Source organism: Lolium rigidum, chromosome 7 (genome assembly GCF_022539505.1).
Source record: "Lolium rigidum isolate FL_2022 chromosome 7, APGP_CSIRO_Lrig_0.1, whole genome shotgun sequence".
Taxonomy (NCBI): Eukaryota; Viridiplantae; Streptophyta; class Magnoliopsida; order Poales; family Poaceae; genus Lolium; species Lolium rigidum.
The window spans coordinates 303,562,467-303,589,522 of record NC_061514.1 but is presented as its reverse complement, the minus strand read 5'-3'; the positions used below and the strand labels follow the sequence as shown (position 1 = coordinate 303,589,522).

General features: G+C 45.4%; 1 protein-coding gene across 2 annotated transcripts; it reads right to left on the bottom strand.

Moving 5' to 3' along the window:
* Window positions 1-401: 401 nt before the first annotated feature.
* Window positions 402-22,485, bottom strand: LOC124670188 (cell polarity protein mor2-like). 2 transcript variants are annotated; one of them, XM_047206697.1, is made up of 18 exons: window positions 22,419-22,485; window positions 20,141-20,259; window positions 19,935-19,980; window positions 19,634-19,706; window positions 19,487-19,544; window positions 18,671-18,766; window positions 18,423-18,540; window positions 17,731-17,997; window positions 17,030-17,131; window positions 16,552-16,909; window positions 16,349-16,462; window positions 15,532-16,163; window positions 15,240-15,433; window positions 6,332-6,548; window positions 5,908-6,027; window positions 4,576-5,322; window positions 1,091-4,215; window positions 402-959 (listed from the first exon to the last, which is right to left on the bottom strand). In XM_047206697.1, the coding sequence occupies exons 2-17, from the start codon at window positions 20,197-20,199 to the stop codon at window positions 1,096-1,098; spliced, it is 6,321 nt and encodes a 2,106-aa protein (XP_047062653.1). In that variant the 5' UTR covers window positions 20,200-20,259; window positions 22,419-22,485; the 3' UTR covers window positions 402-959; window positions 1,091-1,095. The 2 variants fall into 2 exon arrangements, with proteins under 2 accessions (XP_047062653.1, XP_047062654.1); XM_047206698.1 differs by lacking the exons at window positions 402-959; window positions 19,487-19,544; window positions 19,634-19,706; ... (1 more) ...; window positions 20,141-20,259; window positions 22,419-22,485 and having other exon boundaries at window positions 969-4,215; window positions 18,723-18,765.
* Window positions 22,486-27,056: the final 4,571 nt, after the last annotated feature.

Here is a 27,056-nt window from a genome sequence, read left to right as displayed (position 1 = left end):
TTCGCCGTGTCTAGAAGTACGACAATTTCAAATATATCGGTTCAACCATTGCGGCTTTATTTATAAATCGGGACGAAAGTCTATTTCAAGGACAATTTCAAATATATGAGTCAGTTTTTTTTTTGTTCTTGCTTACCTTTGCCTTTGAGGATAGAGCATTCCTCCTCTTTTTGAGTTTGTCAAAGAACCTTGCGTCCTGGTCCTAACTGTAGAATTTAACCTGCTAATTCCTCGTAGTGCAAAATTTATTTTTGAGTCAAGTACTAGCAGATAGTCTAGACTTCTGTGCACACACAACAGTACCAGTTTCCTGTAATATTTGGGAATTGGTGTACCTATATAACAAGTACTATTATCAGTTCAGGCTGATACCATCATTTTGTTAACAACTATCCACCAAGTTGAATAAAACACATACTTTTGTTATTGGCATGTCATGCCTTGAGTGCAACTTTCCAGTGTATACAGCAGCTCATCTAGCACTGGGAGCAAACAAATTGGTTGGCATAACCAAACACTGAACTCTGAAACTAAACACAAGATTTTCCAATGTATGCAGCACATTTGTCTTGAGACTGCGATACAACTTATCTCCTGGCATATACCTAATAGCTTGGTGTGAATGATTATAAAGATAAGACATCCTTGTGCTGGATTATCAGCTCGCGCCTCCAACTCGCAGTTAGCAGCGAAGGAGGGAGATGCAACCTATCTACATCTATATCCTCTTTATATCAGGCTATGTCCTCATGTCGCTTGCCTGCATTGCAGCCAGTTCATGGGCCACGGGGTGCCGCCGCGCTTAACTTCGTAGTCACAAAGCAAAGACTGCAAAATATACACATCAACTGCTCCAGGCCAAAAATTCCCATACTGTATGCCGAGTTTAACTACAGCTACAGCCATATTATCTCCACGGATTCCAAAATTCAACATTGAGCCACCAGAAGACACAGAAGAAGTGCTCAGGTGAACCCGTGTACAAAGATACTGACAAAGATGCACCTCAGGTGAACCAACCATCTTCTCTGATCTTAGCGACTAGCCGTACAGGCCACACTGAGTTAACGCATAGCGAAACAATCCTGCACCTATCTACCCAATGTTGGCCACGAACGGGACCAGGCGCTTGTGATCCCGCTTCCGCCCAAGGGCGCATGTATCCAACACGCGCCCGAGCAGCAGCCGGGTGTTCTGCAGCGCCACATCTGGCGCGACCACTCCACCATCTGTGCCTCCACCTCCAGCCCCGCCCTGGGCGGCCGCTGCCATCATCACAGACCCGAACCCTGACCCAGCGGCGTACTGGAGCGGCCCACTGCGGGCCTTGAACGACGATTGAGGAAGGAGCATCCTTTCCAAGGCCTTCTCCCCGACCAACCCCCCACCACCGTGGCCGCCGTGCTCGCCGCCAAACCCTCCTAGGTCGTCGGCTTGAGCCACTCCACTGCAGCTCCTTAAGAGAGCCTCCAGCACGTTGAGCGCCTCGGCGCACAGCGCACCCTCCACAAGCTGCGACACCACGTTGTACACCTGGGGTATCTGGGACGGGTCCACAGGGGTCTGCTGCAGCAGCGAGTTGAGCATCAGGAGCACCACACGCTTGTAGTCCAGGGGGCCCCGCTCGAGAAGCCTCAGCAGGTGCCCGAAGGCCAGGGATGAGTGTTTCGGGAACCACTCGGCGCAGATCAGCGGGGAAGCGCGCACAAACAGATCTTCCAAGGAAACAATCTCCCCACGAGAATATGCCATGAAGACCTCGGCGAGAATGTCCAAGGATTTCACGCGGCACCATCCTGCGATGTTTGACGCCACGTAGTACGCTTTCTGGTTCTGTTCTTGCAGAGGAGACGTTGATGATCCGAGGGAGGAGGATGCTTCCTTGGTGAGCTGCAGCCCGAGCCATGGGAGAAGACCCGTGATGTGCATGAGTAGCCTTGTCTCGGGGTTCCCGAATATCGAGTCGCACGTGGGTATTGTGATCCTGGATAGCACCTCGATCGCGGACCCGTGGCTTGCGCTAGACATGAGTCCTTTCAGTACCAGTGGCTGCACGCCTTCGAAAGCAGGGACTTTTCCGGTCTCGGTCACAGATAGCAGTCTCTCTGAAGTAGTTCTTGACTCCAGCCTGTGGAGGTCACTTGAAAACCCATTGACGTCAAATTCGTCACGTGGCATGCTGGAGAGCAACACGTTTTCTGTTGTCCGGTCACGGAAGGTCAAGCGATCAATCACCCTGCAGAACAGTTCAAGCACTTGGCAGTAGATGTGTACAAAGTCGGTGTGCATCAGTGCAACACAGCCCCAGAAGAGCTGCGGGTAAAGTATCACCTTCTCGGGCTCCATGTTCTCAACCATGACTTGTAATGTCAGCAGGTTCTCCATTGCAAAACCCAGAATGGACGGGACAGGGTTACCCAAGCACCTGTGGACACACCTCAGAAGCAATACGCAGCTATCACTCTTAACGCTGGGACATAAAGCACGGTATATCTGGTGCGATCGGCAGGCCAAGTGGCGGGATGTGCACTCCATTGCCCACTTAAGAGCTTCAGCACCCCAAGTCTCACGAAGATCCCCCTGGAAAAAAATAGCACTGACCATGCTTTGTACAAGTGCTGATAACAGTGAAGAGCTAGGAAGTTCAGTCCGGACAAGGGTAGGGTCCTCGTTCTCCCACATCAGGCTACCTCGTTTAGACTGGATGTATTTTATCAAGCTCACCACATGCTGCTTATTCTCCCTTTCACTGCTCTCAACCTCATACAGTTCAAGATGCCGGCCAGCAAGTGAATAGAGGAGATTCACAAGCAAATCCTGGCAATGCTCAAGCACGATGTCTTCTGAGCTATCCATTGAAACGCATGTGACATGGAATAACAGAGGCAAATTTTCACGGAAGTCTTCATCATTCTCGTAGGCAATTTCAGCAAGGAGAATCAAAGCTATGTCGGCGCGTGAAAGCAAGTGCTGGTGCCCCTGTAATGCTGATTGGAGCTCATTCGCATTAATCCCATGAACTCCGCTGCCCCCTTGATGTAAAAAATCATCATTTGAATTTGGCGTGTCAAAATAGTAGTCTCCACTATCTCTGGAGACATGACGACTCCTCAGGTGACCAGCCGAGCTTCGGACACCCATCAACGGCCCTGACATGTTCATTAACGCTGGAAGGAGCTGGCCTGACCGGCCTGTAGTGGGGTTTGGGATGCTGCTTACTTCTGGGGCCAATGGGCTCAATGGGCCAGACACACTTCGTCCAGTGACCGTCGATGTCCGCCAGCTCAAGTTCCCGCTGGCGTTCCTCATTGCACCATCAAGAGAACCACGGACAAGCAGGGGGGACATGTGATGTTGGCTTTCAATTGCTGATGCTACCAGAGAGGTCGTAGGCCCTTGAGAGAACTCCAATACTACATTTGCAGAAGAATCAACCTTCCCAGGCCTAACTGGTTCCTCGTTGTCTTCGAGCATTCTCTGAGATAACTCGCAGACCAGATGATCAATGGTCTGCTGTGGGCGAATTCGAGCGAGATATAGACTTACACGCTTGGCAACTGAAAAGTATGTAGCAAATGCGCCAGTGATCTCTGCTGATGGATTGGCATCACAGTCCTCTATCCCTCTGGTAATTAAGAAGTTCAGCACAGGGATAATATTGCGAGTATTGCTTGCAACGGTGCTCCATAGTTTCTCGATCTCATCAGGAAACTGATCACCATGCTTCCATGTCACATAATAAAGACTTTTCAGCAATCTCTCACTCCACCCAGAGTCCTTTAATCTCACAAAGTTAAGATTTTCTATCCAAGGAGCCATGCATGTGAGGACCTGATGTTGTGCTATAATGTCCACTGCGTCAAGCTGGCGCTGCATTATTTCCTCACATAGATGCTCACTGAGTTCAGGATGGTCCTTGGCGAGCTTTGAGGACAGCTTGTACTGGAACTGTTGATAGGAGTCTGGGAGGTTGCCAACAACAGATGCACGGTAGTGTCCAACACCATCAGCATCATCTTCAGCCCATTCACGGAGAGATAGTGTCTCCAACATCTGGAGGGCACTGTCACGGATCAGTTTTGTTTGATCGACCACCTTGTAGAGGATCAAGCTCAAAAGTATCTGGATCTCACATTTTGGAATTTCTTGCCGCATGTAAACTTCAGCCAGAACACTGAAATACCCATCTGCTATTGAAGCATCTGGAGAGTAGCACTGCAAAATGATTAACAGATGATTGAAACCATCAAAACTTAACAGTGATGGCAAGCGTATATTGAACTGTAAAAACTGTAAGCATAACATCTTCAAAGAAATGAACAAGAAAGACCAGAGAATGATTAAAAAGGAGAGCAAAAGAAATAGTACCATCCTAAGTTGTACATGATTAATTAACAAGATATTGTCACCAAATAATTAACATGCCACTTCAAGAAGAAAATATCAACACATATTTTGGCAGCAAATGCAACTGAATGACTAATTTATGGAGTACACAATGTGTACACAGTCCAATTTGTTGGCTTGTTCCTACAAGTTTGGAAAGTAAGGCATAAAAATAGAAGAAGAGTTTACCTGATCTATGCAAACAGGAAACAAATCCAAATTTGTCTGCAAAATATTCTTCAACGCAGTTTTTGCTAAGAGAACTCGAAATTGACTAGCTTTTTGTTTGTCCTTCCCACCAAAGCGGCCTCCATCAGTATGCTTTGAGTATGATGGTGAATGCCCAAAAGGTGCTCTCGTAACTGGTTCCCCGAACAAACTATTGATCCACAATATTACCCGGCCTGACATCTTTCTAACATTATCATCAAAACAAGGACCATAAAGCAAAGAGGCAATAGCATTCATGGAAGCCCAATTGATAGCTTCCAACTGCTCAGCTATTTCCCTGTCAAATGCAAGCTTGTCAAGTGATTCCCTTGACCTATTATGTCGAGTGGCTTTATAACGTTCAAGTTCACGGCGATAGTCACTGCTGCTTTCCTGCCCCCATGTGCTGCCAGAATCATCACTCAAGTTAAGGAGAAGATCGAAAAGTCTCTTACGTATTCTGTTGTCAAACCTCTCAGACTTTGCATCAACAAACTCAGGAGCTAGATATCTTAAAACAGATGCTAATGCATATCGGAGAGGCTGCAAATCCTGAAAGCTATCGGATGAAGACATGTTGATTTGGCGGTATGTTTCTTCAATAAACTTCAGAAAATGTAAGCGGAGAACAGGCTTCCTAAGCATCCCAGGCCAAACCTTTTCAGCTATCATTCGATGTATGTTTGCAACATGAGTGCGAAGATCCTCACGGCGGGACCTAGCATTCTGCAGATGCAAATACATAAGAAAGTAACTACAATGAGGGAGTATACATTATTGTACCTATAATCATCATTATTATGATCTGGGAAGTCATAGGTATGGATTGGTTTCAAACCACAATGTGCTTGTTCTTGCAGTATTAAATAACAAGTTGGGATATTAGACATGGAATATGGTAAACAAGCAATAGGCTCCCAACTTTATTTATATAAAAGTGATATTTGTGGATGCTAGTAGGAACGCTCGATAAGAAGAGAAGCTTGCCCCAAACTACAATTACAATCTTGCTGTCCCAGAAAAAGCATGACGACAGCAAAATAAGCTTGAGAAGAAAAATCCATTGACACTTGGGGGTCATTGCTCATCAAGCTACATAGCTAAATCCATAGCTATGCAAAGCCAAGTGAATCAAATAACATGTGTCAGCTGAGCAGCAGCGGTCAAGTTTTCAGTAATATGGAAATGTCTATTAAATATTTGACCTCTTATTAAATGAAGATGCTTAAAGAATAAAGAGGCAGTGTGAGTTAAATGCATCCAACAATATAACAACTATACCGACACTGGAAGAAAGTTAAGGCACTGTACCTTCCATTTTGGTTTTGCCTCTGTTTCTGATGAAACATCCTCAAGAAAAGATGCAAGTTCACCAAACATGATTTCGCATACTTCTAGATGTGAGTGCCCAAGGGCAGCTGTAGCAGCAAGCTGCAAAAACAGGAAAAAAACAAAAGGAAAAATCAATTCATGCTTTGGTGCCATGATCAACAAATCATGTACTATGTTGAAATGTTCAACTGAAATTCAGTACACAGTAACCAGGTTTTTTTGGCGGGTACAGTAACAAGGTATTAATAGGTTGTTAGCTCATTATATCCTGCAACAAATCCGTAATAATTTTGCTTGTGTGGACAGAAAAAATAGAATTATAAAACAAAGCGCTTCACCCCTGAATAACAATCTAGAGTAATATGTAAGGTGGGTCTAAGCACTTGAGGTATAATCATCTTACTGCATATCCTTCTGAACCATGGCGCAGTGATGGTAAAATTGTATGGAATATGTCTTTTGCTGCTTTGCTGCTGGATTCTTTGTCAGGTGGGCAAGAGCATGCAAATGTTGCATAAATCAACCACTGATCAAGCTTAGCGTCAGAATCTTGTGATTGTTGAGACTTTCCACCTAGTTCTGAAGGAGTGATCTGCTCAAGTCTCTTAACAACTTCTCTTCTGTTGAGTCATACAATAGAGTAGATAAGATGTCCAGCCGGATTGTCAAATGAATGAAGAAAATTGTGTTGTTTATGAAGTGAAACTTAACAACAGTACATAATATTTTTAGATATTACAAATCTTCATATACCATCCTGAAACCAATATCAACCATTATTGGATGGCAACCAATGGTTCCCAGACCTCTAACAAAAAGGAAAGAAACAAGACCACTGATAATTACTGTCTTTAGACCTAAATCCTTAATGTTTGGTAAGGACACGAACTGACACAGAAAACTGACACTGGTCTATGAAGGAGAAAACCCTGACATTTCATGAATTCTTCTTCCGCATGCCCAAACCATAACGTAACATACTGCAACACTCGTCCATCTTAGTGGAAACATGAATAAAACATGAAAAAATTCCAAACGATTCAGGCCATAAGTGTTACTGATCACATACAAACACTAGTTCTGATATTTACCAAAGGCATTTTTCGTATTCATTTCTAACTGGACCATCAAATCCAATAAAAAAATGTTGGATTCTCACTCCATACTGTTTTTTTATGATTTCTGAAGAATATATCAATTTTTCGACAGCAACAAATGGATCCTGCTCCTATATTAGTTCTGAATAAATTAATTCAGTAAATAAATCAAGGTCAAGAGCATGTGTCAACATTGGTAACAACAAGTTGCAAATCTTAATTGGCCCGGAGGTCATCTTGCGCCTTAACGTAGCTATGGAGACTAGGGCTCTCTCCGAGGGCAAGAAGAGCCTGAGGCGCCTACTAAAGTGCAAGTTGCTTGGACTGGTGTCCCTAGAGAGAACAATCGCGACAGAGATCGAGGATCTTGTGGTTGAAGGAGGGGGATGTGTGCACATGGTTCTTCCACATCTATGCGAGTGGTAGGCGGAGGAAGAACTTCGTGACACTTCTCAAGGTGGATGATGTGCTCCTCTCTGAGCAAGCAGATAAGGCTCATGTCGTGGATTGCTTCTTTGATCATCTGCTAGGCTCGGCTCCCGAGCGTGGACAATTCATTGACCTCTACTTCTTGGAGGCTAAGTTCACAGAAGGGGAAGTTTGGCAGGTGATCAAATGCCAGGAGCAGGATAAGGCTCTGGGGCTAGATGGTTTTACGGGCCCAGATGATTTTACTGGCCTACACCTCAGTTGGCAAATCATCAAGGCCAACGTGATGGAGGCCTTCACCTATCTTTGGTGAGGTGACGGCTGTGGATTCATTGCCCAAGACACCGGATACCATCGAGGTGAAGGATTTCCGACCCATCAGTCTTATACATAGCGTGGACAAGCTGGTGGTGAAGGTGTTAGCAAGCCTCCCTGCAAGTCGGAGCTGGTGGGGCCGCACCAAAGTGCATTCATTCAGGGTAGATGTTTACACGATAATTTCCTGCTGGTGCAAGGAACTGTCCGTTGACTGCGCAGTTCATGTTAGTAATCCTTGCTTTGGAGCCTTCTAGTAGGACTGGTAGGATCTAGTAGCACTGTAGGTGCAAGTATGGTCTAGTATGTTCTAGTGGTACATTTCATATGTAAGTCTTAGCCACTGGAACACTCTGGATAACTCTAGTAGTAGATAGCTATAAAATGATAGCAGTAGAAAGCTCTAGAAGGCTTTAGAAATCTACATGTTGTACCTAGCTTGTATCCTATAAATAGCACTATGCAATACAAGCTGCATGAAGCTTTTGGCAGCATCACACAAACAGACTACTTCCCACGCACTACCTGTGAACTAGCAAGGCTCAGAGCGTTGGTGAAGATAGGATCATGAGAGATGTCAGCTCCAGTTGGAGGTGTTGCTGGCAGTCCGCCTCGCCATCCGCGGCGCCGTTCCCCTTCACCACCACCGAGACGACCGCGCCACCGTGATGCATGAAGGCGCGAGGTTGTGGTTAAGCGTGTCGTGAAGGACGTCGGTGGCGGTAGTTACCCGATGCTGACGCGGACGAGCTACACCGAATGGAGCCTCATGAAGGTGAAGCTGCAGGCTCGGGGCATCTGGGGTGCAATTGAGCTCGGGGCCGACGACTACCAGGAAGATCGAATGGCGCTGGAGGCCATCTTGCAAGCGGTGCCACCAGAAATGATGGCTGGACTAGCCGTCAAGCGGACAGTGAAGGAGGTATGGGAGGCGATTTGAGCCATGCACGTCGGTTCAGATCGCGTGCGGAAGGGCAAGGTGCAGCAGCTAAAGAAGGAATTTGAGATGATCTCATTCTGCGACGGGGAGTCTGTTGATGATTTCGCGCTACGCCTAACGAACCTCTTCACAAGCCTCGCCACGCTCGGAGCACCTATCGACGAAACTCAAGTCGTCGAGAAGTTTTTGCGGGTTGTGCCGCCAAGGCTGTCGCAGATAGCCCTTGCGATCGAGACCCTCCTTGACACTTCTGATATGTCATTGGAGGAAGTCACCGGCCGACTGAAGGCAGCTGAGGATCGTCTCGAGTCGCCTGAGCCGACGCGTGAGCATGGCAAGCTCCTACTCACCGAGGAGCAATGGCTAGAGAGGATGAAGGGGCGCCAAGGAGGCAGCTCCTCTAGGCCTGCACGCGGCAGCGGACAGCGACCACGATGGCCACCACGTAAGAAGGTTGGAGAAGGCAACGACGATCGTGCAGCGGCTAGAGATGGCCCGCGAGATGACACATGCCGCAACTGCGGCCGTCACGGCCATTGGGCCAAGGACTGCAGGCAGCCCCGGAGAAACAGGGCATACCTGGCTCAAGCAGAGGAAGATGATGAGGAGCCTGCACTCCTCATGGCGCAGGTCTGCACCACTCCTGCCCCTGCCAAGGTGCAGCAAAGCACTGCTCCAGCTATGCTGGTGGAGAAAAGTGAAGCTCCAGCTGCTGCCATGGTGGTTCAGCAGAATGTTGCTCCAGCCCCGACCATTATGGTGCAAGATAGCACCATCACAGCTCGAGAGCATGTCCCTCTTCACATCGACGAGCCGAAGGAAAAAAGCTTACCTTGGGACGAGCAGCGACGACGAGCGAATCGAGGGCTGGTACCTCGACACCGGCGCTACAAATCACATGACGGGCCATCGGAACGCCTTTGCTGAAATTGACCGTACAATCACCGGCACTGTCAAATACGGCGACAGCTCGGTCGTGGAAATCAAGGGCATGGGTACCACCATCTTTGCAGGCAGAAATGGTGAACACAAGGCTCTCAACGGCGTCTACTACATCCCACGCCTGAAGAACTCGATCATCAGCATTGGTCAACTTAACGAGAGGGACGCATGCGTGCTGATCAGGAGAGGTGTGCTTCACATATGGGATAAGCAAGGACGACTCCTTGTTCGGGTCACACGCGGCCGGAATCGCCTCTATCTCCTCCATCTTGAGATTGCGCGGCCAATTTGTCTCTCTATCTGCCGCGATGATATTGCTTAGCGCTGGCATGAGCGATTTGGGCATCTCAACTTTGATGCTTTGGAGAAGATGGGACGCCTCGCCATGGCACGTGGGCTGCCACGGCTGGAACACGTGGAGCAGCTGCGACACATGCATCATCACGAAGCATCGCCGCAGCCCGTTCCCTCGGCAAGCAAGGTGTCGTGCAAGGAGCCACTTGAGCTTGTCCACGGCGACCTCTGCGGTCCCATTTCGCCGGCGACACCTGGAGGCCGGCGCTACTTCTTGATGTTGGTGGATGACGCCATTCGCTACATGTGGGTGATGCTCCTGGCAGCCAAGAATGATGCAGCAGATGCCATCAAAAGAGTTCAGGCAGCAGCAGAAGCTCAAAGCGGACGCAAACTGCGTGTGTTCCGCACGAACAACGACGGTGAGTTCACCTCAATGGATTTTGCAGCCTACTGTGCTGATGACGGAATCGAGCGCCACTTCTCCGTGCCATACGCCCCACAGCAGAATGGCGTCGTCGAGAGGCGGAACCAAACAGTGGTGGCAATGGCATGTTCTTTGCTGAAACAGAGTATGCCAGCTGAATTTTGGGGGGAGGCGGTCAGCACTGCTGTCTTCCTCCTAAACCAAGCTCCCACCAAAGCCCTCACAAAGAAAGACTCCTTACGAGGCGTGGCATGGCCACAAGCCGGCTGTCCACTACCTTCGCACCTTTGGGTGCTTGGCATATGTCAAGGAACAGGGAACCTACGCAAGCTCGATGACCGCAGCTCTCCCGTTGTCTTCATTGGCTATGAGGATGGAGTAAAGGCATACAGACTGCTGGACCCAGCTACAAGGCGTGTTCGCATTGCTCGTGATGTTATCTTTGATGAAGAACGAGGTTGGGATTGGGCATGGGATTGGGCAGCAGATGGCGGCGAAATCCCCAGCAGCAACTTTGACGTGGAGTATATCAGCCGTCATGCCACAAGGGTGCCTAGCCAGGTGTCCAGTTCAGCAGGGGACAGATCTTCGAGATGTGGGGCTCAAGGTGCCTCAACCAACACCCCACCAACGCCTCCATCAGCTCCAGCAACAAGTGCTGCAACCGCATCAACCCCGGTTTTCGTCACGCCACCAGCACATGATGATGACCGACTGGATGCTGCGCATGGAGACACACATGTTCTCTATCGTAGGGTCGAAACCTGATTGGGACACTCTAAGCTAAACCTGGGCTCGCAACGTGCAACCTCGACTCTGAGCTACACTTGGCCAGCACGGGGGAGCCATGCTCATTCGCAGAAGTTGAGCGCGCCAAGGCATGGCAGGCAGCCATGCGCGAGAAAATTGAAGCAGTGGAGCAAAACAACACATAGGAGCTTGTTGACCTGCCACACGGGCATCAACCAATAGGCCAAAAAAAGGGTCTATAAGTTGAAGAAAAATGAAGCCGGCGAAGTAATCAAACACAAAGCACGGTTGGTCGCTCGTGGCTTCGTCCAGCAAGCCGGCATAGACTTTGATGAAGTCTTTGCTCCCGTCGCTCGCATGGAATCAATCCAGCTGCTGCTTGCTTTGGCTGCCCAGGAGGGGTGGCCCGTCCACCACATGGACGTAAAATCAGCCTTCCTCAATGGAGAACTGAAGGAGGAGGTCTATGTGAAGCAGCCACCGGGTTTCATCGTCACCGGAGAAGAAGGAAAAGTCCTACGGCTGCGCAAGGCCCTCTATGGTTTGCGGCAAGCTCCGCGGGCGCTCAAAGAAATGGGCTTCAAGCAGAGCGAGCACGAGCACGCAATCTACCGACGCATCACGGGTGACACAATCTTGCTCATTGGAGTATATGTGGATGATCTGATCATCACAGGTTCGTCCAAGGGAGCAATTGAGAGTTTCAAGGCCGAGATGAAGACAAAATTCCAAATGAGTGACCTTGGATTGTTGTCATTCTATCTTGGAGTTGAAGTCCAACGGCATGGCGATGGCATCAGCATATGTCAAGCACACTATGCCTCGTGCATCCTGCAGCTGGGCGGAATGGAAGGATGCAATCCAGCACAGACCCCAATGGAGGAGCGGCTCAAGCTTAGCCGTGAAAGTACAACAAAAGAGGTGGACGCTACGAAGTACCGACAAATCGTTGGCAGCCTACGCTACCTCGTCCACACCAGGCCAGACCTAGCATTTGCTGTTGGGTTCGTCAGTCGTTTCTTGGAACGACCCACGGAGGAGCACATGATGGCGGTGAAGAGAATTCTTCGCTACATCGCTGGCACGCTACCGACGGAAGACAAAGGATGCACATCTAATTGGTTACAGCGATAGTGACCTAGTCGGTGACATTGACACTAGGAAGCGCACGAGCGGCAATCTGTTCTTCCTCGGCAACTGCTTGGTGAGTTGGCAATCTCTCAAGCAAAGGGTGGTTGCTCTGTCTTCATGTGAGGCAAGTATGTTGCAGCCACAACTGCAGCAACTCAAGGAATTTGGCTGGCTCGACTTCTTGGAGAACTTCAAGGAAGAAAAGCCGAGACAGTTGAGCTAATGGTGGACAGCAAGTCTGCCCTGGCATTAGCCAAAAATCCAGTCTTCCATGAGCACAGCAAACATATCGATATTCGGTATCACTTCATCAGAGGCTGCTTGGAAGATGGAAGCATCAATGCCAGGTCCATCAATACTTCAGATCAGCTCGCTGATATTTTGACAAAATCACTTGGGCGAGTAAAGTTTCAGGAGCTGCGAGCTAGAATCGGAATGGTCCAGATCAAGTCAAGCATGAAGAGCAAGGATTAGGGGGAGAATTGTTAGTAATCCTTGCTTTGGAGCCTTCTAGTAGGACTGGTAGGTTCTGTAGGTGCAAGTATGGTCTAGTATGTTCTAGTGGTACATTTCATATGTAAGTCTTAGCCAGTAGAACACTCTGGATAACTCTAGTAGTAGATAGCTATAAAATAATAGCAGTAGAAAGCTCTAGAAGGCTTTAGAAATCTACATGTTGTACCTAGCTTGTATCCTATAAATAGCACATGCAATACAAGCTGCATGAAGCTTTTGGCAGCATCACACAAACAGACTACTTCCCACACACTACCTGTGAACTAGCAAGGCTAACAGTTCAAAGACAAGCTCGGTGTTGTTCAAAGTTGACATCACCAAGGCTTTTGACACAGTGAATCGGGCGTTCTTGGTCAAAGTGCTCGCCAAGATGGGGTTTGGTGAGAAGGGGTTGTCAATCATATGTTGCCTACTATCCACGGCATCTACGAAGGTGCTTCTCAATGGCATCACGGGTGGGCACACTAGCAACAGGCGTGGATTACGACAAGGGGATCCTCTCCAGGTTGGATTTGGCAGCTTGTGCTGCCGTGGTTGAAGACTTTGGGGAAGCATTGGGCTACACACAAATCTAGCGAAGTACGTGGCACACCTCCTTCGGTATGAACCTGAGCACGAAGTTCTGGTGCAACAGGGCTTGCAATACCCCATCGACGCATTTCGGGTGCCTCTTGGCATTAGGAAGCCCACAGTTGCTCAACTGCAGGGCGTGGTCGATGGAGCCGCATTATGCTTCCGGTTTGGGGGGCGGGGCTTATGATCCGTGGAGAAAGGACGACCCTTGTGAGATCCCACTCTGTCAGTCATGTCGATTCATGCCATGCTCTCGTTAGAGCTGACCGACAAGACCCTAGAGGCCTTCCTTGGCATTTGCAGGGGTTCCTATGAAAAGGTCGAAAGGATGTCAAGGGTGCCCACTGTTTAGTGGCGTGAAACAAGGTGACCTCTCCAAATGAGAACAGAGGTATTGGGATCCCTAACCTCAATCTCCTAAACCTTGCACTCTGATGCTGATGGACGTGGCTGCAGTGGACGGATCCATCCAAGCCCTGGGCAGCTCAACATACAGATACCGCCTAGGGCGATGGCCATCTTGGAGGTGGCAACATAGACCAAGTTGGCCAAGGGGGGTAAGCCGCTTTTCTGGGTGGACCGTTGGCTTAATGGCCGGCAAATATAGGACCTCACCCCGAACCTTGTGGCGGCCGTCCCCAAGCGCATTGCCCAGACACAGACGGTACAAGATGGCCTGCAAGGTGGCGCGTGGTTAAGAGATTGTGGCCCTAATCTCAATGCGGATGCTTTGAACGGGTTCTTTCTCGTGTGGGAGTGCTTGCCGACAATCCAGCTGATAGAGGACGAAGACACCTTGGTGTGGAGATGGGAGAGCGATGGGGTCTACTCATCTCTTCTACGGAGAGGTGTTCGGGGTTCCACCACCGACACCGCACTGGTTGCTGGTAAGAGAGTAGACTTTAGTGGGGAGCAACTCTTGCTGCAAGACGGCGTTGTAAACTCTGCCTCTTGGCACTTCTTCTATAATATATGATACACCTTCCAGTGTGTATTCTGATGGATAAGTCTTTGTCCTATGGTCTTTGAGGAGATGCTGCTGCAGATGGTCCTTGTTAAGGACTGGCTGCAGCACATAAATGGTCCTTGTGAAGGACTGGCTGCAGCACATAAATGGTCCTTGTGAAGGGCTGGCTGTTAGGATAGGATAGCATCTTTGACTGCTTTTAGGGGCATCAAGGACTGGCAGTTAGACTAGCAAGGACTGGCTGTTAGACTAGCAAGGACTGGCAGTTAGACTAGCATCTTAGCATAGTCGTGGCTGGCTAGCAGCTATATATCTGTATCCCCAACCCTTAGGTTGGTTATGGCATTGTGTGAGATGTATGAGAAATAAACCAACGAAAATTACCCCAACTCTCCTAGTGTCATCCTCTCTCAATGAGAGTAAGCTTGAAAAGGCTAACATATTCTAGATTAAAAAGAAAAGAGCATGTGCCAACTGAGCATCTCAGGTTCTGAACTAGTCAACTCTGCATCTAAGGAGGTATTTAACATCCACCACAGAACCAAATTGTATTCATCTACAAGCTTCTGCTCAAAATTTCTTGCTAACATGGCATTAAAAAAAAGACCACCTAATCCAGCATACAAAACAAAAGATCATACTGGGTGGCAGGAGTCACCTAGCATATTAGCAAACTAAATCATATGTACAACAACATTTGTAAGGTGCAAGGGAAGAGATTGAGAGAGATTGCTATAAGGCCGCCGCTCATGAGATAGTTCAAATTGCTAGGCATGACAGCAACCATGTGGTGTGGAATCTGGTGTCTAATTGTATCAGTTGTCTTTGCAACGAAGGACTGCACAATAACTCTAACAATTTTTGATACAGTCTAACTTTCCCTGAAAAAATAGGTACAACAAAAATCTAGGAAAAGACCAGAGTTCTTGCCTTGCATCGTGCACAGAGGTCGGGCAAAGTTCAGCTGCGTATTTCACAATTTCACTAAGGTAGCGGGCCCATCTGCTTTTATCAGCACTCTCCACGATGGATTGAAGCGTCACGTCCAAAGGGATGGGATCCATCTCACGTCTCAGATCGTAAGGTCGCCCTGGATCCCAATAACAACTCTGAACAATGTCTTCCTGCAAATTTATTATGATTTCATCACGCGATCAAGCATATTAAGGTTCAATACAAACTACAAGACACTCTGGGGTTGTTAAAGATATAAGAAACTCACCCCATTTTCTTCTATGATGTCAATGATAAATATTGGTTCTGGTTCAAGTTTTAGTTTACTGTCACCCCATTCATTTGTCGAGCAATCTCTTAGATCGTTTTTTAGAGCTCTAACACATCGCAATAACTCCAGAGCTGTAAGCCGTATTTGAACATCAGCGGAGCTGAGAAAGACAAGCCCAACTGCATCCATTTCTGAGGCACGGAATTCAGATATATCTCTGGACCTAGGAAGAGGAGATCTCTGCATTGTATCGCTTCCTAGGCTCGAACGTTCAAAATTTTGAACATCTTTGGTCAGAAGCTCCTCAGAGAGGCAACCCCTCCACAAGCGCATAAGCTCTACTAAACGTCCCAGTGAATTGAGAATTAAAATAGGGATCTCGTCAGGGAGTTTCAGGATAAAATTAGCCATTCCTTTCAACACAGCAAACCGACGATTAGGCAGGTATCGTACAATCCTGTTCAACACTAGCACGGCTTCTTCACGGACAACAGGGTCAATACTTGTCACATGTTGAGGTATAATCTCAGTCATTCTATCATTACGGCCCACCTCTTCTATCAAGTATGGTATACATTTAAGAACGGATCTGAAGAGTGATCCCTGAGATTTGTCCTTCGTTACATTATCTGAAAACAATATATTAGAAATTAGGGGTAATTCGAAAATGGAAGAGTGGATTAAAAAATATTAGCTGCTTTCACAATTTCAGTTTCATTAGTGCCCAAAAGATGGTCCAAAATTAATCCATAGAAACAATAGTACTTGGCAAGTACTTCGATCATTTGGTTCATATGATGATGTAGCAACATACCAATTGTAGCCTTCGAAGATGTGAGAAGGGCTAGGCTATAAGCCTTGCTACAAGACCTTAATATTGACTCGATAGCTGCCTTGACTTTTGGAATGTAGTGGCCAATACCAAATGCTGAAATTACGGGGTAAACATATTGTTTACCATGTTGTCACAAAATAATTAAGTTTTAAAAACTGATACTGCTCCGAAAGCGATGTTACCTTGGAAAACATCGAGGCCAATTTGTCGATTTGATGGAGAGACAACAATCTCAAGCAAAGCCCTAAGACCAATAACCTTTGCTTCGCTTAAACTATCTTGTTTCAACAGTTCCAGTATCATATGATTCATTGCAAAATCCAGGTTGCTCTCGGCTAAGGTCACACAAAACTCAACAAGTTTATCATGCTGGACATCTTGAGTCAGCAATCCTTTCTTCAAAACAGTGAGCAATTGAGATGTAACACTATCCAAATAGTCCCACACGTGATTTCTGGGCTGATACTCTGCATATACATTTACATAAAATTTAACTAGCCGATGAAGACAATCTAATGCCATTGATCGGTGACTCTTGTCCTGCATAATATACAATCAATCAGAATTATGCTTCGTGCAGGACAAAGGAAGAATAAGTAGTAAGATATTATGACACGATAATCTTGTCCTTGTGATTAAATCAAATGTGACATAAATCACCTTAAGATACTTATACAGGATCTCCAAATGCTGAGAAAAGTTCTTGTTGAACGTATGGGAATCACCAAGACAAAGTAGAAGAGTGACCAGTGGAAATCCAACCTGCAAAGAAGATTTGGCATTAAATATTATATAAAACAGAAAATATGTGAAGCAACAGGAAGTCAGAAGCTAGAAGTGAAACCAAAATAATGAGAGAACGAAAGGATTCTATTGTTTCCATTCACCCACAGCCACCATTAAAACAACTTAATTCACCCACAACAATTAAAAGCCACAACAGTCATGTGTCATTAAATCATCGTACTTGCTAGCGAATAAACTGTAAATCAATTCGAAAACGGAGTGATTTGATTTATATAAGGAGTGCAGGTGTTGACCATGATTTACAAAGGGTAAGAAAGATAAATCTTTGGGAAACAGACCATTTGTAGAATTAATAATATTAATAAGGCAGTGACTGATATCTATGACAAAAAGCAAAAAAGAAAGTTTTTTAAAGTAAAAGGTGAACATAAAGCTCCATGATCATAATAAGGAAGTTGTCAAGCATTGAAAACAATTTGAAGGCAGGCTTGCAAGTTCCCAAAGTGATGAATAGCAAGAAGATTAAGAAACAAAAGCAAAGATATACAATTTTTTAGCAAATGCAAATGTTGAACTGTGTAAGTATAAAATGAGATCTCATGTCATCAACTTACAGCAATATGCTTGCTATGCTTATCCATCCAATACATGAGCTGGACTCTTATTCGAGAAACAGCATCATACCAAAGTGACAATGCAGATTCCACACCCAGTGGAGGCCAATAATTTCTACCTCCCTCGGCAAGTGGGGCCAGTATGCTTGAGAGCATGTTGCACAAAGCATGTTGCAGTTCACTCTTTCTTTTGTTTGGAGGTCGATTTAGAGGATTTGCTTTTGCAATGAAGGATACTGAAGCATTCAGCCCACCCTCTGTCTTCACCTGGGCAAATGAATTATGGGGGTATATAAGCCATCATATAGCCAGAAAGAGCATTGCTGTTAAGTTGTTATGCAACAAACAAGTTCATGGATAATGAACTGAACTGAGTATAGATCTTTCTTGTGTAAGTGAATATATTTTATTTGGAAACAAAATTGTGCAAAGTCAATGAGACTCCATGAAATTCAATGTGTCAGACTGATCATGTTACAATTTGGTCATTGAATCCTAGGAGTTGGACCACAGTAGCATACTAGCAAACAAAATTCTTAGGAAGTTCCTACATTTTTTGTCAACAAATGAAAATTTTATAGAATAAAGCTTCTATAGGTCATGCTAGAACAAATCAGATGGGCAAACGCATGCATTTTGAATACTTATGAATTGGTACAAATATTAATGAAGTAGTCATTGTAGAGTCAAACCCCCAATTTGAGGTAGCGCATCCCATTAATAATGTTGAGCGTCTCACTTCTAGCAACAGGAGTATCAACTCGGCGATTATTAAGCTCCATAAAAAACCTCTCAGTCACAGAACTAAACCTGCACGAGTCATCAGTCTTCAGTAACTTAAACAAAGAGACCACAGGAAATGAAACAGCTTTTGCGATGCCTCTAAAGTTGCAAACGCCACCCAGTGATCCATAAAAGTAGGATAAATTAAGAAACAGACCTGATAAGTGATAAAGCTCCTAACAGCTGAGCAACAAGATCTAAGAGGAGACCTCGCAAATCAACCAGCGAAGGATAATCTACTTGGCTGACAACCCTGGAAAAAGGCAAATGAGGTAAGGAGGGACCCGGTTTCACATGTACATAAGTTTGCTTCTTATGGCAACTGAGAAGCAAATTTAAGCCATGGTTTCAAGGAAATTGGCACATGTAAACAAAACAAGTCAGCATATCATCATTGTACGCAAATTATTTATATGTCTTTCTGCTGAAATGTAGAGCAAGAGTCCACCCATTAAAAAAAGCTGAACAAACTCATCCAACCATTTGTAATCAGTGTATTATTCTCTCTTCTTTTACCAGATACCTTATTTCTTTCTGTTCTCCAGCGATTCCCCAGCTATGTGCCCATCCATTGCGTACGGATGTCCTACCGCCGCTGCGGCTGCTGTGCCTAAAAACCATTGGTGCCGCAGCCGATGCCTACCCCACCATCTCAAGCAACCTAACTCCCTTGCGCCACCGCAATACCACCCTCCTCAGTCCTCAGATCCCAGCCCCGGCAGACTGGGTACCGGTGCCAGCGCCACCCGCCTCCCACAGTCCCACCTTCCCTCTACGGTGGAGTATTCCCATGAATCTCACATCACCGGGTAAACCCTAAACCTTATATTTTTGTTAAGTTGTTTAATATGGCAAGTATTTGCTCATTTGCTAAGAATTGGATGTTCAATGTATAGCGGCAAGATTGCACAACCTTGTATGCTGTGTCATTACCATACAACAAACCACATTTAAGAAGGCAGTAAGTTCTCACCTGTCTGCATTAATTAGCCAATCAAATACGAAGCTTTCCAAGCCATTCCAAAGTTTCTCTGGACAAAGTAATGCATAAGTTAGCCAACTGTTTTTTAAAGTAATGAACTGTAAAGTCCTCGCAGAAAAAACAAGCAACAGAAATAACCTGTTATTCCCTCTTGTGGGCAATACTCAGCAAATCGAATGCAGGCTGAACTGAATATGCACTCAACAGCAAGCTGGGTATGGGAAAGGGAAATCCATGAACATATTAGACAGGACAAATGCATGATGAAAAGTTGGGGAAAGAACAAGTTTGAAAATCAGGGATGAAAATGCTTGCTACAGACTATTTGTAACTATAAGATAACCTATGGAATGCATATCTGGTGATCTTAATTGAGCATATACAGTGGAAGAGAATGTGGCTTTTTGTAAGAAAAACACATGGTCGGTTGATAACAGACCTTCTTTTGGTATGTCGAGGCATCATGGGCACCTTTTGGTGATTCACTGGGCAATAGTGGTGTACAAAACTTCAGTGAGAAGTACAAGATAACAGAGAGTTTCTAACGTTACAGTAAGCAACAGGTCTGAAAGCTCAATGTAAAACAGACCGAAATCTAAGACTACCAGGTTGAAGTTTTTCAAGTGTTGACATCAATCAACGTACCTTTCTCTCCACCGCAGAAGAGCATCCAAGAGAGGTAAAGGTGTGTGCCTTGCCACCATGGCAAGTGAGTCCAGTACTTGCTCGTAGCTTGGATCAGATGGCCGTAGGTATTGCCCATCCTGCTTATTTACTAAAATTTTAGGCTCGGATAGAGTTAAACATTACAGCATTTCATTTTCCGTTAACATAAGGCGTGGGGTGCGCAAATAGTTCCTCTATGCTTTCCAACAGAGCAAAACGCACAAACCATAAAGCCATATCATACTGTCATAGTGTCATGTTTAGTAGTGAGAAGCACATTGCGACAGACTCCAGTAATAAAAAACTATACGGTTACAAGAAAACAGCATTTAAGAGAAACAGCTGTCATGCCCACGACAAGCTGAACAATCAATGTTCTTCAATACCAATATAACACAAACACGTGTTGCAGACGCATGAATCAATAATAACTAACCAGCGCAAGCAAGCAGGAGTGAAAATCCAGCATTTTCAAAGCACGTGTGCATGTCGCTGCACGAGTAAACCAGATGTAACGCATCGGCCTGGCAGGCGACAGACTCGTGTAAGGACAAACTATAAGGTTACAGTACAAAGGCATTTCAAAGAGACTGCGCCATACCCACGACAAAACCGAATAATCAATGCTCTCTGATACCAACATACACGAACACGAGTTCCAGACACATGAATCAGAAAGAATTAACGAGGGTGTGCAAGCAAGAGTAAAAATCCAACATTTTCCAAGCACGCGTGCATCTCACTGCTCTATTGAAGCAAATTCTACCGCCTCTGGCCCACAGGTGAAGCATTGATCAGACCTTCAAACCTAACTGATACTCCCTCCGTCCAAATGTAAGGCGTCTAAGATTAGTCGAAAGTCAACGTCTTCTAACTTTGACCAAGTTTGTACAAAAGAATATAAACATTTACAATACTAAATTAGTATCAACAGATTCACCATAAAATATATTTTCTCAATGAGTCAATTCAATATTTTATATGTACATACGTTTTCCTAAATAATAGACAAAGTTAGTACAAGTTGACTTTTGACTAATTTTAGACGCCTTACATTTTGAGACGGAGGGAGTATCTTTCTTTCGAAAGCTAACCAAATGAAAAGAAACAGCGTCAAGACCACCTGGACGCAACCAAACAACCAATGTTCTCTGGTACCGACACCTTGCTAGTGTATAGTTTGGCATAATGCTGCTTTGGATGGTAAATATGTGTCTATAATTTTTAATACTGCTAGAATGCACAAATAGCTCTCCTACCAACAGAGTGAAAAGGCACATATCCTGAAGCCATATTGCATTGTTGTGTAATTAATAATGAAAAGTACATGGCGATATAGGTCCAGTAATAAAAACTATAAGGTTAAAGCGGCATTTGAACGAAACAGCGTCATGCCCACAACTAACCAAATAATCAATGTTATCTGATACCAACATACAGCGAACACGCTATGCCGGCACATGAATCGGTAGGAGTACTAATTAAGCAGCGCATGCAAGCAGGAGTAAAAACCCAACATTTTCCAGCCACTCAGTGCGTGTGGCTGCAGGAGTAAACCAAATGTGGCTGCCTCGCCTGGCAGGCCACGGACTCTAGTAATGAGAACTATAAGGTTACAAGAGAACGGCATTAACAGGAACCGCGGCATGCCAGCGGACACAACCGAATCTATAATATCTTTCAATATTTTTGTAGTCAGGCTTAAGTATCTCAATGGGGGCAGAAGACATTGTCCGAATTTGCATACTGTTAGGACCCATCTAAATTAATGCTAATTCTAAAGGTTTTGTCCGAAGTGGAAATAGTAATTTCACATTCTCATAATTACTAACCATCTCACACGCTCTTCATTTAACTTTATGTGCTTCTTTTTTCTCCGTGCCAAAGACCATGATTGGTGGCTTAAATTCTTATCAATAGTTATACTCCAATTGTGTTATAGGATAAAACCATAGTATGTTAAATTTGGGTGCTTGGCTCTGACTAAAAAAAAATCTGCCAAGCTTATTTTCGATTGCTCTTTTTTCCGAGCAAAATGTCTGTTACCAATTACCGCAGCAACCGCTGGGTATCACCTACTAATCAATGTTCTCCAATACCAACATCAACATACACAAACAGGAGTTGCAATCCAATCGACGCGATTAAGGCGAATCCTAGGCGGCAGGATTAAGCGGCGAACCCTGGGTGGCAAGATACTTATTAGAGCAGAACACCTCGATTCTCGTTCACCGCGCACGGAAATGGGGGGAATCACCTGGGCCTGGGCGGTCTCGATGCGGCGGCGGGCGAGCGGGAGGAAGCGGGCGAGGAGGGAGTCGACGATCTGCCTGGCGGCGCCGCCGGCGCCCGCGTCGTGGGTGGCCGAGGCGGAGGCGTGCGGCGTGGGGGGTAACGGCGGCGGGTAGGATACACCCGCCGCCGCGATGGCGGCGAGGTGGTGGGAGGAGCGCGGCGTCGCCAGTTCGCCCGACGAGCTCGGTCGCCACGGACGGGAGGGAGGGGCCGAGACAGTGTCCTCCCTATTAATTCCCACTCCTACTTCTTTTACAAACAAAAACCAAATCCCTTTCTTGGCAACCGATCGCTCGAGCGAGCGATTCTTGTCGGCGTGGAGCGCTCGCGCGGCAGCGCGAAGGCAATTCCCTTTTCGCCGCGTCACGCGTGTCACGCTTGTTTCTATTTTTGGTAACCGATCGACTTTCCCTTTTCGGCCCGTCGGTTTCGAATTATTTCGAATCGATTTGGTGTTCCCCTCCTTCCGCCCGTTATCCTCTCTCTCCTGTTCTCGTCCCATTCAGCCCTGACGGAGAGGGCGACGGCGACGGCGGAGTCGACGCTCCGATTCCTCGTGGCTAGTGCGCGACCTAGATTTCTCCCCGCCGTCGCTTCACTAGCAAGGTCCGGCCGATTTCGGCGCTCGTAAGGTTAGTATTCCAACCGGATCTAGCGGGGAGATCTAGGTCTCGCCGGCCGGTTTGTTTGTCCGGCGAGGGATTGTTTTCCACCGTGGATTTATTTTTCTGATGGGTTTTTTGTTTGTCTGGCGATGGATTGTTCCGGCGAGGGTTTGTCTTTTTGGGTGGATTTTGTTCTCCGCCTAGGTTCCTGATCCGTCTCTCGGTTCACAAACCTCTGTTATCTGGATCTCGCCGGCCGGTATTTGTTTTGTGCGGCGAGGGATTGTTCCACCTTGGATTATTTTTCTGATGGGATTTTTGTTTTTGTCCGGCGAGGGTTTGTTCCGGTGAGGGTTTTTTTTTTTGGTGTATTTTGTTCTTCGCCTAGGTTCCTGCTTCGTTTTTCTCATTATCATGGCATCTGTTTTTGTATTGCAGCGTTGTTGTTTCCATGGCGGGCAGCAAGAAACAAGGTGGTGATCATCTAGGTGTTCGCAAAATTGGTGATTCCGTTTTGGTGATTTCCTTTTTGTTTTTTAAGGGAAATCACCAATACGCCGTCTGAAGAATGTGCCTTGCAACCAAAGTGCTGATGCTACAGATGTTGGGGGGGATGTGCCTTGCAAGCAGATTGCTGATGTTACAGATGTCGGAGGGGATGTCCTTTGCAACCGCAGTGCCGATGCTACGTATGTCGGAGGGGCTATTACCGCTGATCCATTGAATGTTGTTGATTCCGTTTCATCACCCGTCTCTCGAGCAAACTAATGTTCCGGCCGAGGCCCGTGTTGTTGAGCAAACTCGTGTTACTGTGTCCGCCGCAAAAGCAGCTTGTGGTGCCAAAGCGCCATGTCAAACCGATAAGGTACCTGTTGTCAACTTCGGTGACAATATGTCCGACGGCGAGAGTTATCATTCCGGCAATGACAAGTGATTATGTTGATGAAGCCATTGCCGATCGCTTTGTTATTCAAAGCGTACGTCATGTGGATGGAGGTGAGCATGGTGATACCGTGTTGTCGGAATGTGCAGGAGTGCCAAGCCGTACAACTCTTTTCGGTGTTGCGACAGCTTGTTCCCGGTGTTTCTCCCGAACCGGTTTCCAGCAGGTGCACCTATGGATATTGATTGTGCTGTTGTGGAACCATCCGATGCCGATGCTCTAGTACGTTTTATGGAAACCGATATCACCGTTGCATCAGCAGATAATAGGATTGTGTTTCGTGGTCTTGAAAATCTTGCGAAACCGTCGCTATGCATATTGATGGTGTTGTTGATGAGCGAGATTTAGATATTGGGAAGCAAGTTTTATCTGAAACAAATGAAGCTGATCTTCTTCGTGCCAAAGATGCCAGTGCTGATGGTGCTGTCATTTCTGTCGGTACGAAGTCAGGCGAAGTTCTGAGTTCTAGCCTTGAGGTTATTGTAATGAATGAAGGCAATGTGAAAGGATTATCTGATGGTTATGATGTTGTCAGTGAGACAATCAACGACGTTGTGAATGATTTGAAAAGGAGTAGGTGTGCTCTCGATGCTTCGAAGCGAAACGTACTTGTGTTGTACGCGAGGATCGTTCGTTAATCCCGTACGTAATGAACCGTCATCTGCTCCTAAGAAGAAGCCCAATGTGAGAGGCAGAAGGTATTTTTGATCGACCCCGTTTGAAGTTACTCACCAATGTATTTCATGTGTAGCTATCAACATTTCTGTCGTTGCATTTTCTTACATTTTTTTCGTTGTAAATGTATTCATATTTTTTTCTTTTTTGCTCCTTTTGTTTTTCGTGTAATTTTACCAAATACCATGTCATGAACTTACCAATGCCTTTTTCTGGTAGTTATCAAACGCTGGTTGTTTTTGCATGACATAGTATGTTTTATACTTCATTGTTTTGGAGTTTTTTCTAATAATTTTAAGTTTTTTGCTTTTTCACAGGCAAGCTGTTTATAAAAGTCAGGTTGCTACAAGATCTTCACCACGACGACCTCCTAGAGGTAGTTCTTCGTGTGTTGCCGATAACGTTGCGCTTAAATCAAAAGTGTATACTTTGAAAGACCGTCTTGAAGGCTCAACAAAAATTCACGCTCGCCGGAACATCTACCGTAGTTGAAACCGGTAGTCGATTTCAGCAGAGGTTGTTTCGACGGGGTTGTTTTTAATGATGCTGTTTTCTCTTCCAAGTCTACAAGTGAAACTGTTCCAACAGGAAAAGAATCTCGCACATGAGGATCCGAGCTCAAGTTAGCTTTGCAACCGGTAGCCGATTTCAGCAAGTTGGTGGTTCCGATGTGGTTGTCCCTTCTAAGTCTACAAGTGAAATTGTTCCAACGTAAAAGAATTCGCACACGAGGAACCACTTGAAGTTAGCTTTGCAACCGGTACCCAGTGTTTCAGCAGAGGGTGGTTCGATGTGGTTGTTCCTTCTAAGTCTACAATTGAAATTGTCCCAACAGACAAGAATCCGCACATGAGGAACCAGCTTGAAGTTAGCTTTGCACCTCAAGATTCTCGGTACCGTGTTACAAATCGGATGGCTGATCCCGTTGGCGATGTTGACCATCATGCATCTCGCTTCTACCGGAACAACCGTTGTTGTTGCTCGTGATGCTGAACAAAATGCAACAGCTTCTCCACAAGGTATTTGCTCTCTTTTTTTTTCGTTGTATCGGTTTATGTTTTTTGTATTCATTGTTTTTTCATTCTTTCATTGTTTGTTTGACTTAGTATGAAACATTTTTTTAATCAGATCAAATTGTTACTGTTGTTAAGAGAGCTAAATTTGTTGCTGCCGATGGCAAACCGAGTCTCACTCCCGGCATCCCTATAGATCCGTCTGCTTATCATGTGTCTGTTGTAAATACATCTGCGTCTGATAAAAGCGCTTCTCCATCTGGTAATATGATTTTTTGTTTTGTGCTCTTTTTTATTTCTTTTTTTTAATTTGTTTTGTTTGTCATGCTGCTGCTCACAATATCATTGTTTTTGCGCAGAGGCATTAGGAAATGCTGATGGTCATGATTCTACCATTTCTGCTGATGTTGTTAAAGAATCAGAAACTGCAAATGTGTCATCTATCCCTCCTACTGGTTAGATCACTTTTTCTATCTTTTTGTGTTTTATTTTTACAGTTTTTTACTTTCTTTTATTTTTCATTTTCTTTCTGTTTTTCACTCAACCTTTTTTTACTTATTACATGTTTTCTGTGCATGTCTTGTTCCATCAATTCATCTACGCCCATTCCGCGTATTATCTCCCACTTGTAATCTATATATGCAGAATGCGTACCATCAGGGCAAGAAAATGCACGTATTTGTAATACGTTTTCAAGGAACAAGAGAGGGAGGAAGAAGAAGAATTAATTGTTATTTTACAAAACCTGCTTTTTTATGGATCATTTGGGTGTGGCGAAGTGATGGTGCTGTTGAGTTGGTCGATGTATTAACTTTTTATTTTATTTTATATGGGTGAACAATATCCTGTATGAACGCTATGTAATTTTATCCCTGTTTATATGTAATGGATGATTTTACCTTTTTGTTATGAATAATTTCGCTTTGTGTGAGTGAGTACTGTTTGTTTTTTCTTCCCTCTCTCTTTTTATTTTTTTTTGACCTTTTTCTTTTTTCTTTTTATACCTTCATTTTTGTTTTTTATTTGTGGCTACATGTGCGGTGATGTTTATATTTGTCAATGAAGACGGAGGTGCAACTGACTTTCAAGAACATTGTTTTGATGACTCGTAGATGGATTGCATCCCGTAATCGCCACCGAAATCGCAGAACAATGAAGTCGGTATGTCCTACTCTATCTTAGTAGTTAAGTTATTTTTTTGTTTTCTTGTTTTTTCATATAGAATATCATGTCCTTGTTTTTTTACAATTTGTTCACTTTCTAATTATCTTTTTTTATTCCTGTTTTTTTTTTTTTTTGATTTTCTCAGATGATTTGGAGGTCCTTTATATTACTCCAGCTTTGCCAGTGCCTCGCTCAGAATT

Bases quoted from the DNA above. Each gene is read 5' to 3' on its own strand.
- LOC124670188 (XM_047206697.1), bottom strand. From the start codon at position 20,199: ATGGTGGCAAGGCACACACCTTTACCTCTCTTGGATGCTCTTCTGCGG. The intron at 18,767-19,486 runs GTGAGAACTTAC...GCCTTTTTCCAG, and splicing joins TGGCTAATTAATGCAGACAG to GGTTGTCAGCCAAGTAGATT. The intron at 15,434-15,531 runs GTGAGTTTCTTA...ATAAATTTGCAG, and splicing joins ACATCATAGAAGAAAATGGG to GAAGACATTGTTCAGAGTTG.